The sequence below is a fragment of the Desmodus rotundus genome, chromosome 2 (genome assembly GCF_022682495.2).
Source record: "Desmodus rotundus isolate HL8 chromosome 2, HLdesRot8A.1, whole genome shotgun sequence".
In the NCBI taxonomy this organism is placed as follows: Eukaryota; Metazoa; Chordata; class Mammalia; order Chiroptera; family Phyllostomidae; genus Desmodus; species Desmodus rotundus.
Window position 1 is genome coordinate 203,200,570 of NC_071388.1, and position 14,955 is coordinate 203,215,524.

General features: G+C 41.1%; 1 protein-coding gene across 1 annotated transcript in view; it reads left to right on the plus strand.

Moving 5' to 3' along the window:
• Positions 1 to 14,955, plus strand: part of LOC112308011 (nuclear body protein SP140-like protein) — a 53,679-nt gene that overhangs the window by 33,907 nt on the left and 4,817 nt on the right. Inside the window, exons 10-16 of the mRNA XM_053919186.2 lie at positions 6,474 to 6,578; positions 8,388 to 8,530; positions 9,287 to 9,334; positions 12,767 to 12,882; positions 13,559 to 13,667; positions 13,966 to 14,043; positions 14,257 to 14,388. Coding sequence (XP_053775161.1) covers positions 6,474 to 6,578; positions 8,388 to 8,530; positions 9,287 to 9,334; positions 12,767 to 12,882; positions 13,559 to 13,667; positions 13,966 to 14,043; positions 14,257 to 14,388 — 731 coding nt within the window. The remainder of the gene's footprint in view (positions 1 to 6,473; positions 6,579 to 8,387; positions 8,531 to 9,286; positions 9,335 to 12,766; positions 12,883 to 13,558; positions 13,668 to 13,965; positions 14,044 to 14,256; positions 14,389 to 14,955) is intronic.

The following is a 14,955-nucleotide window of genomic DNA, read 5'->3' on the forward strand; positions in this document are numbered from 1 at the left end:
TTAGTGAGGACTTTAACAGCATAAAAAAGATCCAATCAGAAATGAAGGATACACTAATTGAAATTAAGAACAATTTCCTGAAAATCAAGAGTTGAGTGGATGAAGCTGAGAATCAAATAAATGATTTGAAATATAAAGAAGCAAAAACCAACCAATTGGAACAAGAAGAAAAAAAATCCAAAAAAAAAGAAGATAGTGTAAGCAGACTCTAAGACAACTTCAAGCATCCCAACATTTGCATCATATGGGGTGCCAGAAGGAGAAGAGAAAGAGCAAGAAATTGAAAATCTATTTGAAAAAAATAATGAAAGAAAACTTCCCTAACTTGGTGAAGTAAATGGGCATGCAAGTCCAAGAAGCACCAAAAGTCCCAAACAAGATGGATTTAAGAGACCCACTCCAAGATACATTATAATTAAAATGTCAAAGGTTAAAAATAAAAAGAGAATCTTAAAAGCAGCAAGAGAAAAGCAGTTAGTTACCTACAGAGGAATTCTCATAAGACTGTCAGCTGATTTCTCAAAAGAAACTTGGCAGGCCAGAAGGGATTGGCAAGAAATATTCAAAGTCATGAAAAACAGGGACCTACAGCCAAGATTGCTCTACCCAGGAAAGTTATCGATTTAGAATCGAAGGGCAGATAAAGAGCTTCCCAGAAAAGAAAAACCTAAAGGAGTTCATCATCACCAAACCACTATTATATGAAATGTTAAAGGGATTTATTTTTAAAAAGATCAAAACTATGAACAATAAAATGGCAATAAATAAGTGAACAAGAAAAGCAGAGATAGAATCATGGATATGGAGAGCATTTTAATGGTTGCCAGGTGGGAGGAGGGTGTGGGGGAACAGGTGAAGGAATGAGGGGATTAAGAAGCACAGATAGGTAGTTACAGAATAGCCATGGAGTTGTACAGTACAGTATAGGAAATGGAGAAGCCAAAGAACTTATACACGTGACCCATGGATGTGAACAATGGTGTGGGGATTGCCTGAGGGAGTGGGGAGTGCTGGGGGGAGGGGGACAAAGAGGAAAATATTGGGAGGTCTGTAATAGCATAATCAATAAAATATAATTAAAAAATAAAGTCTGAACATTAAAAAAATAAAAGTACAATAAATTTAAAGATTAATTTGGGGAGAATTGAAACATTTTTAAGGAGAATGACCTATGCATTTATTCAAGTCACCTTTTTTGTCCTCCAACAAAATTTTATGGTTTCCTTTATGTAGATTGTGCATATTTTTACTCTTGTTGTCAGATTTGCTGAGATACAATTTATATGCAATAGAAGTCATCATGATAACAGATGTGGGTTGTCATGCCAACACCACCATGACCATGACACGGAACATTATCATCATCCACAAAGTGCCACCGGTGTCTCTTCACACCCTCTGGCTCTTGACAACAGCTGATCTGCTTTTATCACTGTAGTTTTTTCTGGAATTTCATATAAATCAGTTCATATAATATGTAGTTGACTTATGTATGCTCTTTTTAACTTAACATAATACTTTTGAGACACATTGATATTGCTGTGTGTATCAGTAGTTACTCCATTTCTATTGCTGAGAAGTATTTCATTTCATGGACTATACAGAAGTTTGTTTTTCTTTTCACTTGTTCATAGGTATTGACTTACTTCCTTCCAGTTTAAAGCTATCACAAAAAAACTACTAGGAACTTGTTCATACAAATATCTAGGTAGACATATTATTAACTTTTCTTGATAAATCCTAGGAGTCATATTACTGGGGGATATGAACATATGTACATGTTCAACACTTTGTGAATCTGCCAAAGGATTTTCCAAAGTGGTGTTCCCTTTTACATTTCCACTAGAAATGTATAAAGTTCTCATTGCTCTGCATACTCACCAGTACTTGGTATTGTTCTTTTTTTTTTTTTTTAATTTTAGCCTTTCTCAATGTATCCGTAATGTTTTTCTTGTAGGGTTTTTTTTGGGGGGGGGGGGGTGTATCTCCCTAACAATTTATTGTGCTGAACATCTTTTAATTTATTTGCCACCATCCACAGATCTTGTTTGGAAAAGTTTCTGTTGAAATCTTGTACCTTTATTTAATTAGGTTATCTCTTCATTTTTTAGGTGAAAGAGTTATTTATATATTCTGGATTCAAGTCCTTTGATGGTTGTCTTATAGTCTCTGGCTTACTTTTTCATTTTATAGACACTATCTGTTGAAGAACAAAATTTTTAATCTTTGATGAAATCTAATTTAACAGTTTTTTCTTTTATAATCTGCAATTTTTAATTTCTATTTAAGAAATCTGTGCCTAACTCAAGATCCTATGTTTTCTTCAAGAAGTTGCATGGTTTAGTGCTTTCCTTTAGATCTGTCATCCAATTTAATTTTGCATGAGATGTTAGGTAAGAACTTTTCTTTTTCACGTGGACGTCCAATTGTCCCAACATCATTTATTGAAAAAACTATGATTTCTACATTGTATTCATTGCTTCTACATCTTTTCTGAAAATCAGTTGGCCACATGATTTTGGCCACATGTATTTCTGTAATTCTATTTCTCTATATCTATCCTTATATCACTACTACACGATCTTGATTACTGTAGCTTTACAATTAGTCCAGAAATCAGGTACTAAGACCTATAATTTTGCTTTTCTTTTTCCAAATACTTTTAGCTATTCAGGCCCTTTGTATTTGGAAGCTTCTTCTGTCTTTCAATTTAACCACTTTGAAGATCATGTCACCAGCCACCTGGTTGTGCTCTGGGCCATCCAAAATAGAAGTGGAGAAGATCAAAAAATTCCTTCCCTCAGAGGTCTCTTTTGTGAGAAGCTTTCCTAGAGTTCCCCACTTCCCACATCTTACTCATCAAATCTGAAACAGGTGGTCCTGTCAGCTATTAGTGAAGTTCTGAACTATGGTATTTTGTCTGGACTATGACATCTCCAAGAATGCAGATGTTCTCTTAGCGAATTAGGAATTAAAAATGGGTAGCTGGAACACAATATGAAGAATTGACTTCATTAGCTTGTAAAAATTTGTTGAAAGTTCCTTTGGAATCTAATGTGTGATCAATATTTGTAAATGTTTTATGTACAGTTTGAACTCTTCGTTGGGCTCTGGCTTCTCCCTGTATACACCTTTTTAATCAAAACAACTGTTTGAATCTACTAAATCTATAGTAAATTATGTTGTGTTTGATGCATCAGGTTTGTATATAGAGATGTGTTAAATTTTCCAAATGATTGAGTATTTGCCAATTCCTTCTTGTTCTGTTGTTTTACCGTAAATACTTCAACATTCTTTACGGTTGTTAAAACCTAATGGATTTGTTTCTTATAGGTCAAATGTTCCTCTTCATTCTTCTTAATGCTTTTTGCATTCAAATCTCTTTTTCAGGGTGCTAATACTGTTACATTAACTTTTACATTTTATTTTTTTACCCATTTTCATTAAACCTTCCTATGCAGCTTTGGTTTATGCTTCTTATAATGACACAGCTTTTTGGAATCTTCTCTGATAATCCTAATATTTCAATAGTTAAGTTTTATTTGTTACTTTTATTATGATCCCTGATATTTGTGAACTTATAAATCTATATTCTTGTTAAGCACACTTTCTTTGTGTTTCTGTGTCTCCTGCTTTTTGTTTGATTGAGAAAGAATTCTACATTCCATCTTTTTTCTCTATTTGTGTAGAAATTACAGATAAAATTTCTGTAATCCCTTTAACATGCTCTACTCTCAAAAGATGGCAAGGATTTTACCATGGATTCCCTAAAATTAAACATACCATCTCCATCATTCAGCTATTGTAGTTTAACATTTTGTTATTAATATTTAATTATATATTTTGAAATCATTATCAATTTTTAGTCACTATTTACTAAATGAATCTTTCATCATTTTGTACACTCATCATTGTTTTCTTGTTTGATGTAACCTTCAGTCTACCGGAAAAAGTTGTTGATTATTTTAGCCAGGGTATCTAAGTTGCAAACTGGCCGAGGGTGGTAGGTGCAAATTGGTCTTTATTTTGAAAGGATTGTTATCAAGATTAAAAATTCCAGGTAAACATTTATTTTCCCTCAATGTACTAATATGATCATTGCATTCTCTTCCACACTCTATTGTGTGGCTGATATTCTCCTTGTATCTTAACAGTCATTTTTCAGTTAATAAGATTTTTTTCTTGCCAAAATGATGTTTTCCAGCTATTGAATTATGAAAATTATAAGGCTACTGAAAACTTGGGAAATTTTACAGTAAACAAAGATTCACAATTCACATGTACTGTTTTTGCTTTATCCTTTTCTGTCCATCTATCTATTTCCCTATCCATCCACTAACCATCCTCAAGTCTGAAACATTTTAAATTTGCAGACAATAGAACGCTTCCTTCCAAACACTTCATAGCATGTATATTATAGTAACTAGACTTCAATATTTATATTTATTTTTTTATTTCTGAGACAAAATTTACAGCGAGATGTTTAAGTATTAAGTATATCATTCTATCAGTTCAGATTAAATTAATCTTCTCTAAAATGCAAATCTTTATAAAGAGACAGAATGTGACCATCACCCTGGAACTTAAAAAAAATCTCCTCTTGAGGAGAAGAGGGAGACTTTACTGTCCTGGGATATTTCTCAGGAGGGAGATACTCTCTGTTTTACACTGGTCAGGAAACAAATTTGCCTTCTGACCTGGAGGGCTCATTAACTCTGGCTTCTAAAACTGTTTGCTCTTCACACATCCTGGAAAAGATACTCTGGGGCATGTGGCAAGCGATGGAGAATTGCCTCCCAACAAACTGACCCCGCACAGCAGATCCTGGCAGTGTCCCCTTGAGGACACCACTCCACCAGCCATGATGACTACTGGGACCACTGGAGGCTAGGACCAAATTCATTCCATTGGTCTCCTGCAGCATTTAACAAATTTCCTTAACCACAATCGTTTGAAGTCTCCCCTGATCACCCTTACGGTGCAAGTCACCACGTTTGCATGAGAGGCAAGTGAAGGCCTGGCTTTCACATAAGAGGTACAATCCCAAGGACACACACGGTGGCCCTGAAAGAGAGGCATTTACAGTTGTTGAGGTTCCTAAGGGGAATATAGCAGCCAGGGGTAAGGTGTGCCCCTGACCTCCTGTACTCCTTACGGCTCTCAGTTCTGTTCATGGCTGATGGGGTTTGGAAAGAGGTGGGGACAGGGAAGTCTCTTCAATCTGACCTCTTTGTCCATGATGTTCAGATGGCATTTGTTCCCTGCACCTGTACCCCACCACTGAACAACTGAGAGTTAATGTGGGGGCATTGTCCAAAGACACTCTGCATGGGATTTCAGATGCTGGCACCAGCCTCTGTCTCCTCGTATCTGATGCTGAGTGGCAGACTCAGCATCCATGCGGTGGAAGACCTGGACAAGGTGGTTTCCTTCTGGAAGAAGGACTCAGGGCAGCTCTGGAAGACAGCTTATCATTAATGCCTCTCCACCTCCCCTACCTCCTAGGTGTTTCTTCCTCCAGTGCCTGGATCTTTGCTCTTCTTTCACTGTTACGAAACCTTTGTACCACTCCACTGGCTGGAACTTCCTGGGATTCTGAAGGAGGTGCCCTCCAAGGTGGTTGGGGAAAGAATAAGGAGTCATTCCCAGCAAGGGTCAGAACAGAATCCAGAATTTTCAGAGTTGGTGTCTATAATGCCATTGACCCTCTACTACTTTTGTCCCAATCACAATGCAGGAAGGAGCTGGTCCCTTTCTGCCTTCCTTGGGGACAGTGGCCTTCAGTGACCAAAGAGCCCCTAACAGAGAAGTGTGTGAACAAGAGGAGACTTAGATGATCAGAGCATGGGGTGTAGCTTCTGACAAGCGCACATCACTGTCAGACTGCAAAAGGTCCAGCCAGCCATGAGATTTGCAGGTTGTTTGGAGCTTCCTGAGCTCCCCTTTCAGCTTTGGAGAAGCCTGATGTGGGGGAGAAATGATGAAGAGCAGCGAACACAAATAGCAGGTGACACCATCTCCATTAGGCCACCCCATCACTGTCCTCTCTACTCCTGAGTCAGAGCTCACACATGAAGAGGCAGGTACAGTCTCGGACTTTGTCTCCAGCGACCTAAGTGCAGGGAAATAGCCCAGCTGCAGAGCTCCCTTCTACCAGGACAGCAGCTGCATGTGTCACTGTCACCTAAGAATCAGGGGGCTGACTGCATGGGGAGCTAAGACAGTTGTACTGATGCCTTGCGCCTCTGCTAAAGCGTTCTGATTGGGGTTGGGGGGTTGAGAGGTGAAATCAAGGTAGACATTCTGTGGTTGTGTATCAAAAATGCCACTGAAAGAAAGGCTCTGAAACTCTGGAGATTTGTGGAATAAAGTTCCCTAAGTACCCCTATGACTTCATAGAAACAACCTCAACATGGGAGAAAGTTGTACATGTGCAATTGTGAAATGAGACAGAATGGAAAAATCTCTTTCAGAGTCAGGAAAACACAAAGAAGATAATGTGGATGTGAGGGCTGAAGTAATTCCTGTGACCTGTGGAGAGATGAGGGGGCTGTTAATTAAGAGGAAATTTGAACAAGGTAAGTTTCAAGGTTTACTTTAAGTTGCAACCCATCTGTAAAGGAATCCCATGAAGTAATGGGATCACCCATGTGAACTTCCTGTCATTCAAGGAAATGAGGCCCCATTGTAGCTTGAGAGAAGAAGGAAGGACCCCTAAGATGATATTTTTGCACTGTAAGCAGTGGTGCATATTAAGTGCTCACCCCCATGTGCAAGTGCCCGTGAGGATGCCCAATGAACCTAAGAGAAGTGCAGGGTCTTCAGTCTCTGGGTAGAAAATACAGCATTTTTTTACTTTGAATGAGATATAACAGGGAAGAGGCCCTCAGCCTGCATGTTCACATCCTGTGGACCCTCTGGGTAATCACCACCAGGACAGGGGGTTAGATGTAGTGAGGAGATCCCAGAGTTGAGAATCAGAAAACCTGTGTCCCAGCCTCAGCTCTGCTGAGAGGGACAGTGTGAAGACTGGGACCTTCCTGAGCCTGAAACTTCCCATCTAAGAAATGGATAATAATTTCCTACTTCCTGGTGTGACTTTGAGAATTAATTTACATATGAATGTAAAATATTTTGGGATTTTAACATTATAAAGCTTTTCTATAATTGTCCTTTATGTTGAACTTCCTATCAGATCATTCTTAATATGGCCATGTGAACAATTAGTATAAATAAATGTTCACAACATAACTATTTTTTAAAACGGCTTCATTGAGATATAACTCATATATATACAATTCACCACTTAAATTCTAGAATTCACTGTTGAGTGTTTGTTTGTCTGTTTTGTTCATTCACAACATTATGAAACTATCATCACAATCTGATTTTAGAACATTTTGTCCCCACTAAAGGAAACCCCATATCCCTTGCACATTCCCACCCCAGCTCATCACCCACCCTAAGCAATGATTGATCTGTGTTCTGATCTATAAATTGGTCTAATTTAAGCATTTTATATCAACTGACTCACACAACATGTGCCTTTCTGTTACTGGTTCTTTCACACAGCATGAAGCATATTCAAGGTTACATGTCGTACCATGAATTACACGTCATTCTTTTTTATTGCCACATAATATACTAGTCCATGGTATGGATACACAATATTGCATTTTCCTATCAGTTTGATTTTCTCATTTTTTAGCTATCATGAATAATGCTGTTTTGTGTAAATGTTTTTAGTGAACATATTTTTATAATTATTTTCGCTATATACTCTGGAGTGGAATTTCAGGATTATATGGTAATTCTATGTATAATTTATAGAGGAAAAACCAAACTATATTCTACAGTACTGCACCAGTTTATATTCCCACCAGGAAAATCTGAGGGCTCCAATTTCTCTGCATTCTCACCAACGCTGTGATTGTCTGTCTGTTTTATTATGGCCATCTTAGGGGTATGATGTAATTTTTATTTCCTTTTCTGTAATGAATAATGTTGCTAAATGTATGACTACCTTTTATATGTAAGTTAAATTTTCCACTAATTGATATTTCACAATTATTTTAATGTCAGCTGCCCATGATTTCACGATAGAGAAATATTTGCTCAATAATGCCAGTAAACTCAAAAGAAATTTGCTTAGAGCCATTGTGAGCAGCAGGGCCCCCACTTGAGATTTTATTCAAAGCAGGACATTTCTTTGGAGGGGACTTGTAGGCTAGGTTTGGGGGTTCTGAAGTATGTATGGAAGGGGAGGCCAGATGCTCTTGCTTTGATCTTGAACCCACATGGGTGACGTCAGATCCAAAGTGGTGGGAGGCCAACCTCTGAGCTCTGAGGACAAAGAGGTGTCAGGATCAACATACCTGATCTTACAGGAGCCACAAGGAAGTGCATAAGAACTGAAGATGGAAACTGGTTCACCCCCAGGGAATTTGAAGTCAGAGGAGGCTACGAAAAAGCAAGTAACTGGAAGACCAGCCTGACCTGTGGTGGAAAAACCCTAAAACGACTGATGGAGGTATTTCAGTGACAGGGGCAGGAGGTGTGACTTTCTTTGTTCTGGTCAAAGATGAGGTCACTATTTGCTCGCCCAATATACACTGAGTTGTGGCTGGAGCTTTGAGGCCCCAGACTTTATCCTTTTCCCAGGAAGAGGTGCCCCACACCCATACTTCAGTACAAGACAACACATCCATTTGTCAAAGGGGCTCTGCCAGGGTGGCTGCAGGGGCTTGGAGGAGGGAAAGGTCATTCTGACCCAGGTGCTTGCAGACAACTTTTGGCACTGAGACAAAGTAGAAGGACCACAGCCAAACAAGTGTGAAGAAGTAATTGAGAGATAGAGTGGTGTAAACACCAGAACCACAGTTAATGTGACTCTGCGGGATGAGGTAGAGGGATTGTGTGTGATACAGCATAATCCTTCAATTGGGGCTGTTTGCAGAGGGATTTAATGCCAGACTAAGGAGTTTAAAGCCATAACATGGGCAGCGCAGACCCAGGGAGTCTCCTGAGATGTGACATGACGTATAAAACAGTATCTAAATCTCTGAAAACTTAGGGGGAAAAGCACAGAGCAAGGAGAACCATTCTAAAGATGATTTTCTGGGTACTGTTGATGAATTCTAGAATAAGTACAGGTGAGGAGAGGGAGATGGTTTCTCAGTGAGCTGAGTGTGATATCCAAGAAGAAATATGAACGAGGATGGAGGAATGCCAGACTCACAGTACATAAATGCAGGCCATCCTACACTCAGATATTTTTATCCTTCAGGAAGAAAAACTACCTACACCTCCAACAACATGTGGCAGGAACAAAAAGGTGAGCATTGCTTTATATAAGTTCTTATTACATAACTGATTTTATATATACTGCATTTTTTATGGTTTCTCAATTGTAGGGTTATCATTCAGTTTCCTCTTCTCTCCTCCCTGCCTTTTTAATTTGATTTGATTTCATTTCATTTCATTTCATTCATTTACTTTACATGCCTTCAGAGTTGTTCCACTGAATATTAGGTTGTATGCAAGGTTATCTGAACTGTAGACCATTTGAGACAGGAATGATAAGGAGCCACCAAATAGATCTCACTGCTGAGTTAGCTATAGATGCAGATGTTATAAGGGTGTCAAGTTGTAAAAGCAAACATGATTATGGAATACATAAGAAGATTTCTTAATAAGTTCCCAGGGTCATAGTCAACTCGATCCCAGATTTTTTTTGATAAAGGTTACTATTTTCTAACTTTAATGAAATTTTATGAATCAAAAGTTTGCTTCCCATCATCCAGGTGAACCCGTGTAGTAGATAACTCTCTTGAGACAGACATGAAACCATACACTACTTCATGAGGGAAACTAAAAACTTATTTATTTTCTGATTTTTACACATTCTTTCATCCTTCAATAAAATATGCACACAAACATGGAATTCTTTCTCAAGCAGAAATTGTTGGCAAATTTTTCATGAGGATGGAGCTCTTGGGGACGGACCCTTGAGAGACGGATGTAGCCTAGGTGAGGGGCTGACCTGGAGAATTGTTTACTTTGATGCCCCTCTGTGGCTCCACCTCAGGGGCTGAGCAGGCCTCCTTTCTATCTGTGAAAGTGGTTTCCCTCTCTGTGGAAGAAGGCTGTGGAGGCAACAAATACATACATAATGTGAGTGCAGATTCAGGACAAAGTGGTAGTTTTTACAACATTGGGTATGAATGAGAACTTGAGAAGGAGGGGAAGGTGCGAGGTGCCATTCTCACACACTTCAGGTAGAAATGGCCACCCAGGATGTTCACAGAATTCTACATTAGCTTACACAGAGCTGGCCACTGGGACTTCATCTAACACTGGGAATGTGAGCTCCAGGCCTTTACATTATCTGATGTTCTGGGTCTTTTGAACACCCAGACATTGGGACATTTCACCCACTGTGTTTAGTAGAGAGAAATTACTGTTGGACCTAGTCAGTGACTACTGTAAAGTCTCTGCCATTCTCCATGTGCCTATAGTTACTTTATCTGGATTACCTGAAGGATCTAGCAACTTCCAACCCCCTGGTTCCATCCTTATCCATGGGTGCAACACCTTGCATTGACAAGGTTCAATTTCCCATACATTTTGTTGCTGTTTTTTTTTTTTTTATCAAGAACCAGAGTGACCCACAGTGGCAGATCTCAGGACACATTACTACCTCAGTGGGTCCTCTGTACCTCTCAGAACTTCTCCTGTTGATGGAGCCCCTGGTTTCTGGAAAGTTGAGTGTCACTCTTGACACCACATGACAGCTTCCTGTCTCCTGATGAGGGCCATTTATACTTTGTGGTGACCCCTGCTGTGTTGTCAAATAATCTGAAATACTCAGATGGAATATTTATTTATTTATTTATTTATTTATTTATTTATTGTACACTAACCTCTTATCCTAAGGGAAATAATATGCATTTATTTACTCATTAAACATATAGTTATTGAGTACATAAGAAATACCCAACGTCCATAAAGAAGATTGAAATAGTATCCCTGACCTCAAAGACTGTTTCAACTTCATCGTCTACCATGGAAGTATTACTGGCAGCGGGGATTCTAGAGTACCCGAGAGACAGACAGTGACTTGACCATTTCTCAGGTCACTTTCCAGTGGATCGCACTAGTCTATGTCCTCTCTGCCCTGGGTGGAGACAAAAGCTGAGGCTGCCCGAAGGGGCCTGGAAGGAGGCCAAGTCATTCTACTGATGGTACAAAAGCCCTGCAAGTGCAGTGTGGAGAGGTCAGTTTCCTGTGAAACGTCAGCAGGGGCCGTCTTGGGATTTGGGTGAATGGAGAGGGGGAGACCTTCTGGAAGAAGAATTGGAGCACAGAGGACCTTGCATTCATTTTGTCATTAGGCTGGTGTCCTAGAAGAGCTGCAGGAGGTGTTGGACTTCTATCTGGGACATGTGCATGGTTCCTGTACAACAGATGGAGACCCAGAGGATCCTGTCATATTACCAACGCCCAAAGGTCGTGGAAAGGAGAAGGCAACTGTTCCAGCAAGAGTACCCTCACTCCTGTTGATAATAGTGTTTCTTAGGATAGATATTACAGGCCAGTGGAACACTGACATATAATAATATCCTCAGGCATTAATAACCACACTGTTTCAGAGTAAATCTCGATTAGGCTGTACTGGAATCACCTGAAGACCTTTGAGAAATAATACTGCCCAAATCCTACTCCAGACAAAATTTCAATTTAACTACTCTAAATTATGACTTGGACATTAGAATTGCTGAACAGTCTCCAGATGCACAATTACTCCTTCTATGATTTAAGGAGAATATCAGTGCTTATGCTCCACCCAGACCAATTGATCAGAATCTCGGGCATCTGTTTGTCCTGGGTAGGGTTGGCAGGCAGGTTCCCAGGCTACAGTTTCCTACAGTGTAGTTTCCCACCTGGTGATTTTCCATTCCTCCTAGGCCTACCTAGGTCTGTCAGTAGTTAAAGGCCACATACTGACACTGGTAACAATCCAGTTTCAGTCGAGTGTGTTGGTGGTGGCGGCAGGTGGGGCGGGGTGGGGGGGACCTCCACATGGTTTATACAACACAGCAATTGCCACATTCCCTGGCCACTCAGAGATGGAGCCTCCACACCTTCCATGCACAACTGAATCACAGGGCATCTTCCTCAGGCTTCCAGATTCAAAGAACTCCACGTGCCAGGGCACCACTTGGCCATCTGTGCCCATGGTCTTCCAACCCAACGGTACTGTCACAGTGCACAGAATCCACTGTCCAGGACTCCTACCAAGCCCTTCAACTCATGAGGAACATTTAGCCAGGAAAAGAGTATCAGTGTTTTCTTAGAGGTTTATTCCATCTTATTAATTTCCCAATATACCAACTTTCCATGATTCATTTCAGGCTTTGTGATGTAGGCAAATGGATTTAACACTTTTTTCAAAACCTTATTCTAGCTGCAAGTTCATAAAATGATTCCTATGAAATCATCCTCTTGTTGTGTTGCCTGCCTTTCTGTGTTACAATCTCTGGTTTTATAGGAAAAACCACTCTGGTCTGGCCACCCAGGCCCCTCCTCCTGAACTTCACAGCTGACCAAGAATTCTTCTTCTGACACCGCCCGTCCATGCTTCCCCTTCACAGCTCAGAGAAACACATGAGTCCCTGCAGGTTCACACAAAGGCTGTGAGTCCTAGATTCCCACAGCGCTGGTCATCGGGGGCCCATGTGGATGTGGTCATTGTTTTACCTTCTAGGGGGGAAACTCAGACAAATGCAAGATCTGCCAGGATGGAGCAAAGCTCTTCTGCTGTGAAAAATGTCGGAGCTTCTTTCATGAGAATTGTCACCTCCCACCTGTGGACACTAAGAGGTTTGTGAGATGCAGCCCCCTGCCTCCTTTAAGGACCCTTCCTCCTGCCATACACACACCCTGTGCGGGGTTCTTCCTTGTGTCCGGATGGCGACAGAGTGGGGCTGGATGTACAAGTTCAGCTGTATGATCCCAGGAGCTGCTGAAAGATGCTGGCAGCAGGAGGGGAATGTTCTCTCTCCTCTGGGAGGCTGAGGCTGTTGGCTGTGTCCTTTGCCTTCATACTGTTACTGTCCTTTCCAGAACTTTCCCAGTACAGACTCCAGGAAATGCCAGCTGTTTGTGTTCTATTTTTATTCAGAAAAGCCAGGAAACGTGGACAGTTTTCCTCATTTTGCCATGTTCTCAACAAGCTAATAAAGGCTGGAAATCCCCATGGGTTAAGGTCCAGTCCCCAACATTCAGGCCGGGTGTACAGGACTCCTTGTGCTCCCAGCAGCTCAGGCAGGGAGAGGAGAGCCCACCACCCACCCTGATACCACCCTCCAGCCACTCTCCCCTACGGCTACCCTGTATAGGAGGAGGGTCATCACATGAGAATCTTGGAGACCCGGGAGGGTGTCCCCTTTACCTCCCAGCTGTGCCTACAGGCCGTTCCTCAAAGGGAAACAGTGTCAGTCAGGGATGGTGTCTATTTTTGGGCTTTGCCCTTTCTCACTTATATCTGACATCTCAGGAACAGTTGGCGTTGTACTGTCTGCACATTAGACGATCCTTCAAGAGGTCAACAGCATTACAGGCAATCTGAGGTCCTAGAGAGACAGATGGAGCCTGAGGAGAAGTTGGTGAGTTGGATTCAAACCCCAAGCCTCCTTTCTGTTGACATGTGGGAAGTCAGTCAGTCACAGGATGAGGGGGAGAGTAAAAATGATGCTTGCTCCTCTGCTCACCCCTCAACCATGCTGAAAACTCCCCAGGACCTGTTTGCAGGGAGAAAACTCAGCCATTACATGTTAGTGTCCAAGAGCAATACCAGTTTGGGGAAACTTCCAGAAGACTGGTGTGGGCATGTGTGTATCTGGGCGTGCCTCTGGGCTCATTCTCTCCAAGCTGTTTTTCATTCACTGCCTCCTTCTTTTGCAGAAATGTGCGTTCCTCCTCTTAAAGGTCTATGGCCCTTTAGAGAATGACATTTTTCGGAAAATTCCATATGAAAATTATGTGAGTAACAACAGCAGACCATGATTACAGCCCTTCATGATGTTACCTGACCTTGACACGGGCACTTACGGGATTTGTGATCTGAAGCCCCCAGGAAGGAGAGCACGAGCTGCCTTTATCTCACCTTGGATTTCTGTTGGGTTTGATGGGAAACCACAGAAGGCAGACCGTGAACTGTGTCAGTAATTCTCCTATTCATGTATTTTTCGCCAGGTTGAAAAGGCTTCTCAATGCCTACAGAGACTTAGAATGTTGGACAAAATCAAGAAGAGTCTAAATGAGGGCAACTACACCAAAGTGAAAGATTTTGTGCAGGCCATGAGCCTCCTCTTTCAGGACCCCAAGGTAAGTGGCTCTCCCTGCTTCCATTGCATCTTCTTTCCATGAGTCACTCTGCACTCATTTCCTGGTGCTGAGAAGTTTTTGTTTCCCTCGTCTTTCACAATGAGCCTGTACAAGCAATGCTTCAGGAAGTGAGTGACTTTTAAAACTCAGGATTTAAGCTCACCAGACAAACAGTGAGTCAGCGGGTGTCCCTGCAACCCAATTTAGGTACCTGAGAGCTGGTTCTCCTCAATGGTGGCAGGTGCCCATTGAGAACAGTCCTGTCCTCCCTGCTCCAGACCTAAGGAAAAGACTGCATCCTAAAGTCATGTTGTTGTTCTTATCTCTCCCCAAATATACTCAATCGGATCTCTAAGAAATCCCATAGTCCTTTGCATGTGAATGGACAATATAGTTAACAGGGGACACCGGAGGGGAATAGAAGTGACAACGTGAAAGGAAGGTCACTGGTTGTACTTGGACATCTGTGATATTTGATTTCTATTAAGATCTTAGATTACTTTTCTAACTCTCACTAAATGGAACAACCCAAACCTAAGGAGTAAGAGTCCTCAAGTGTGATAGTGA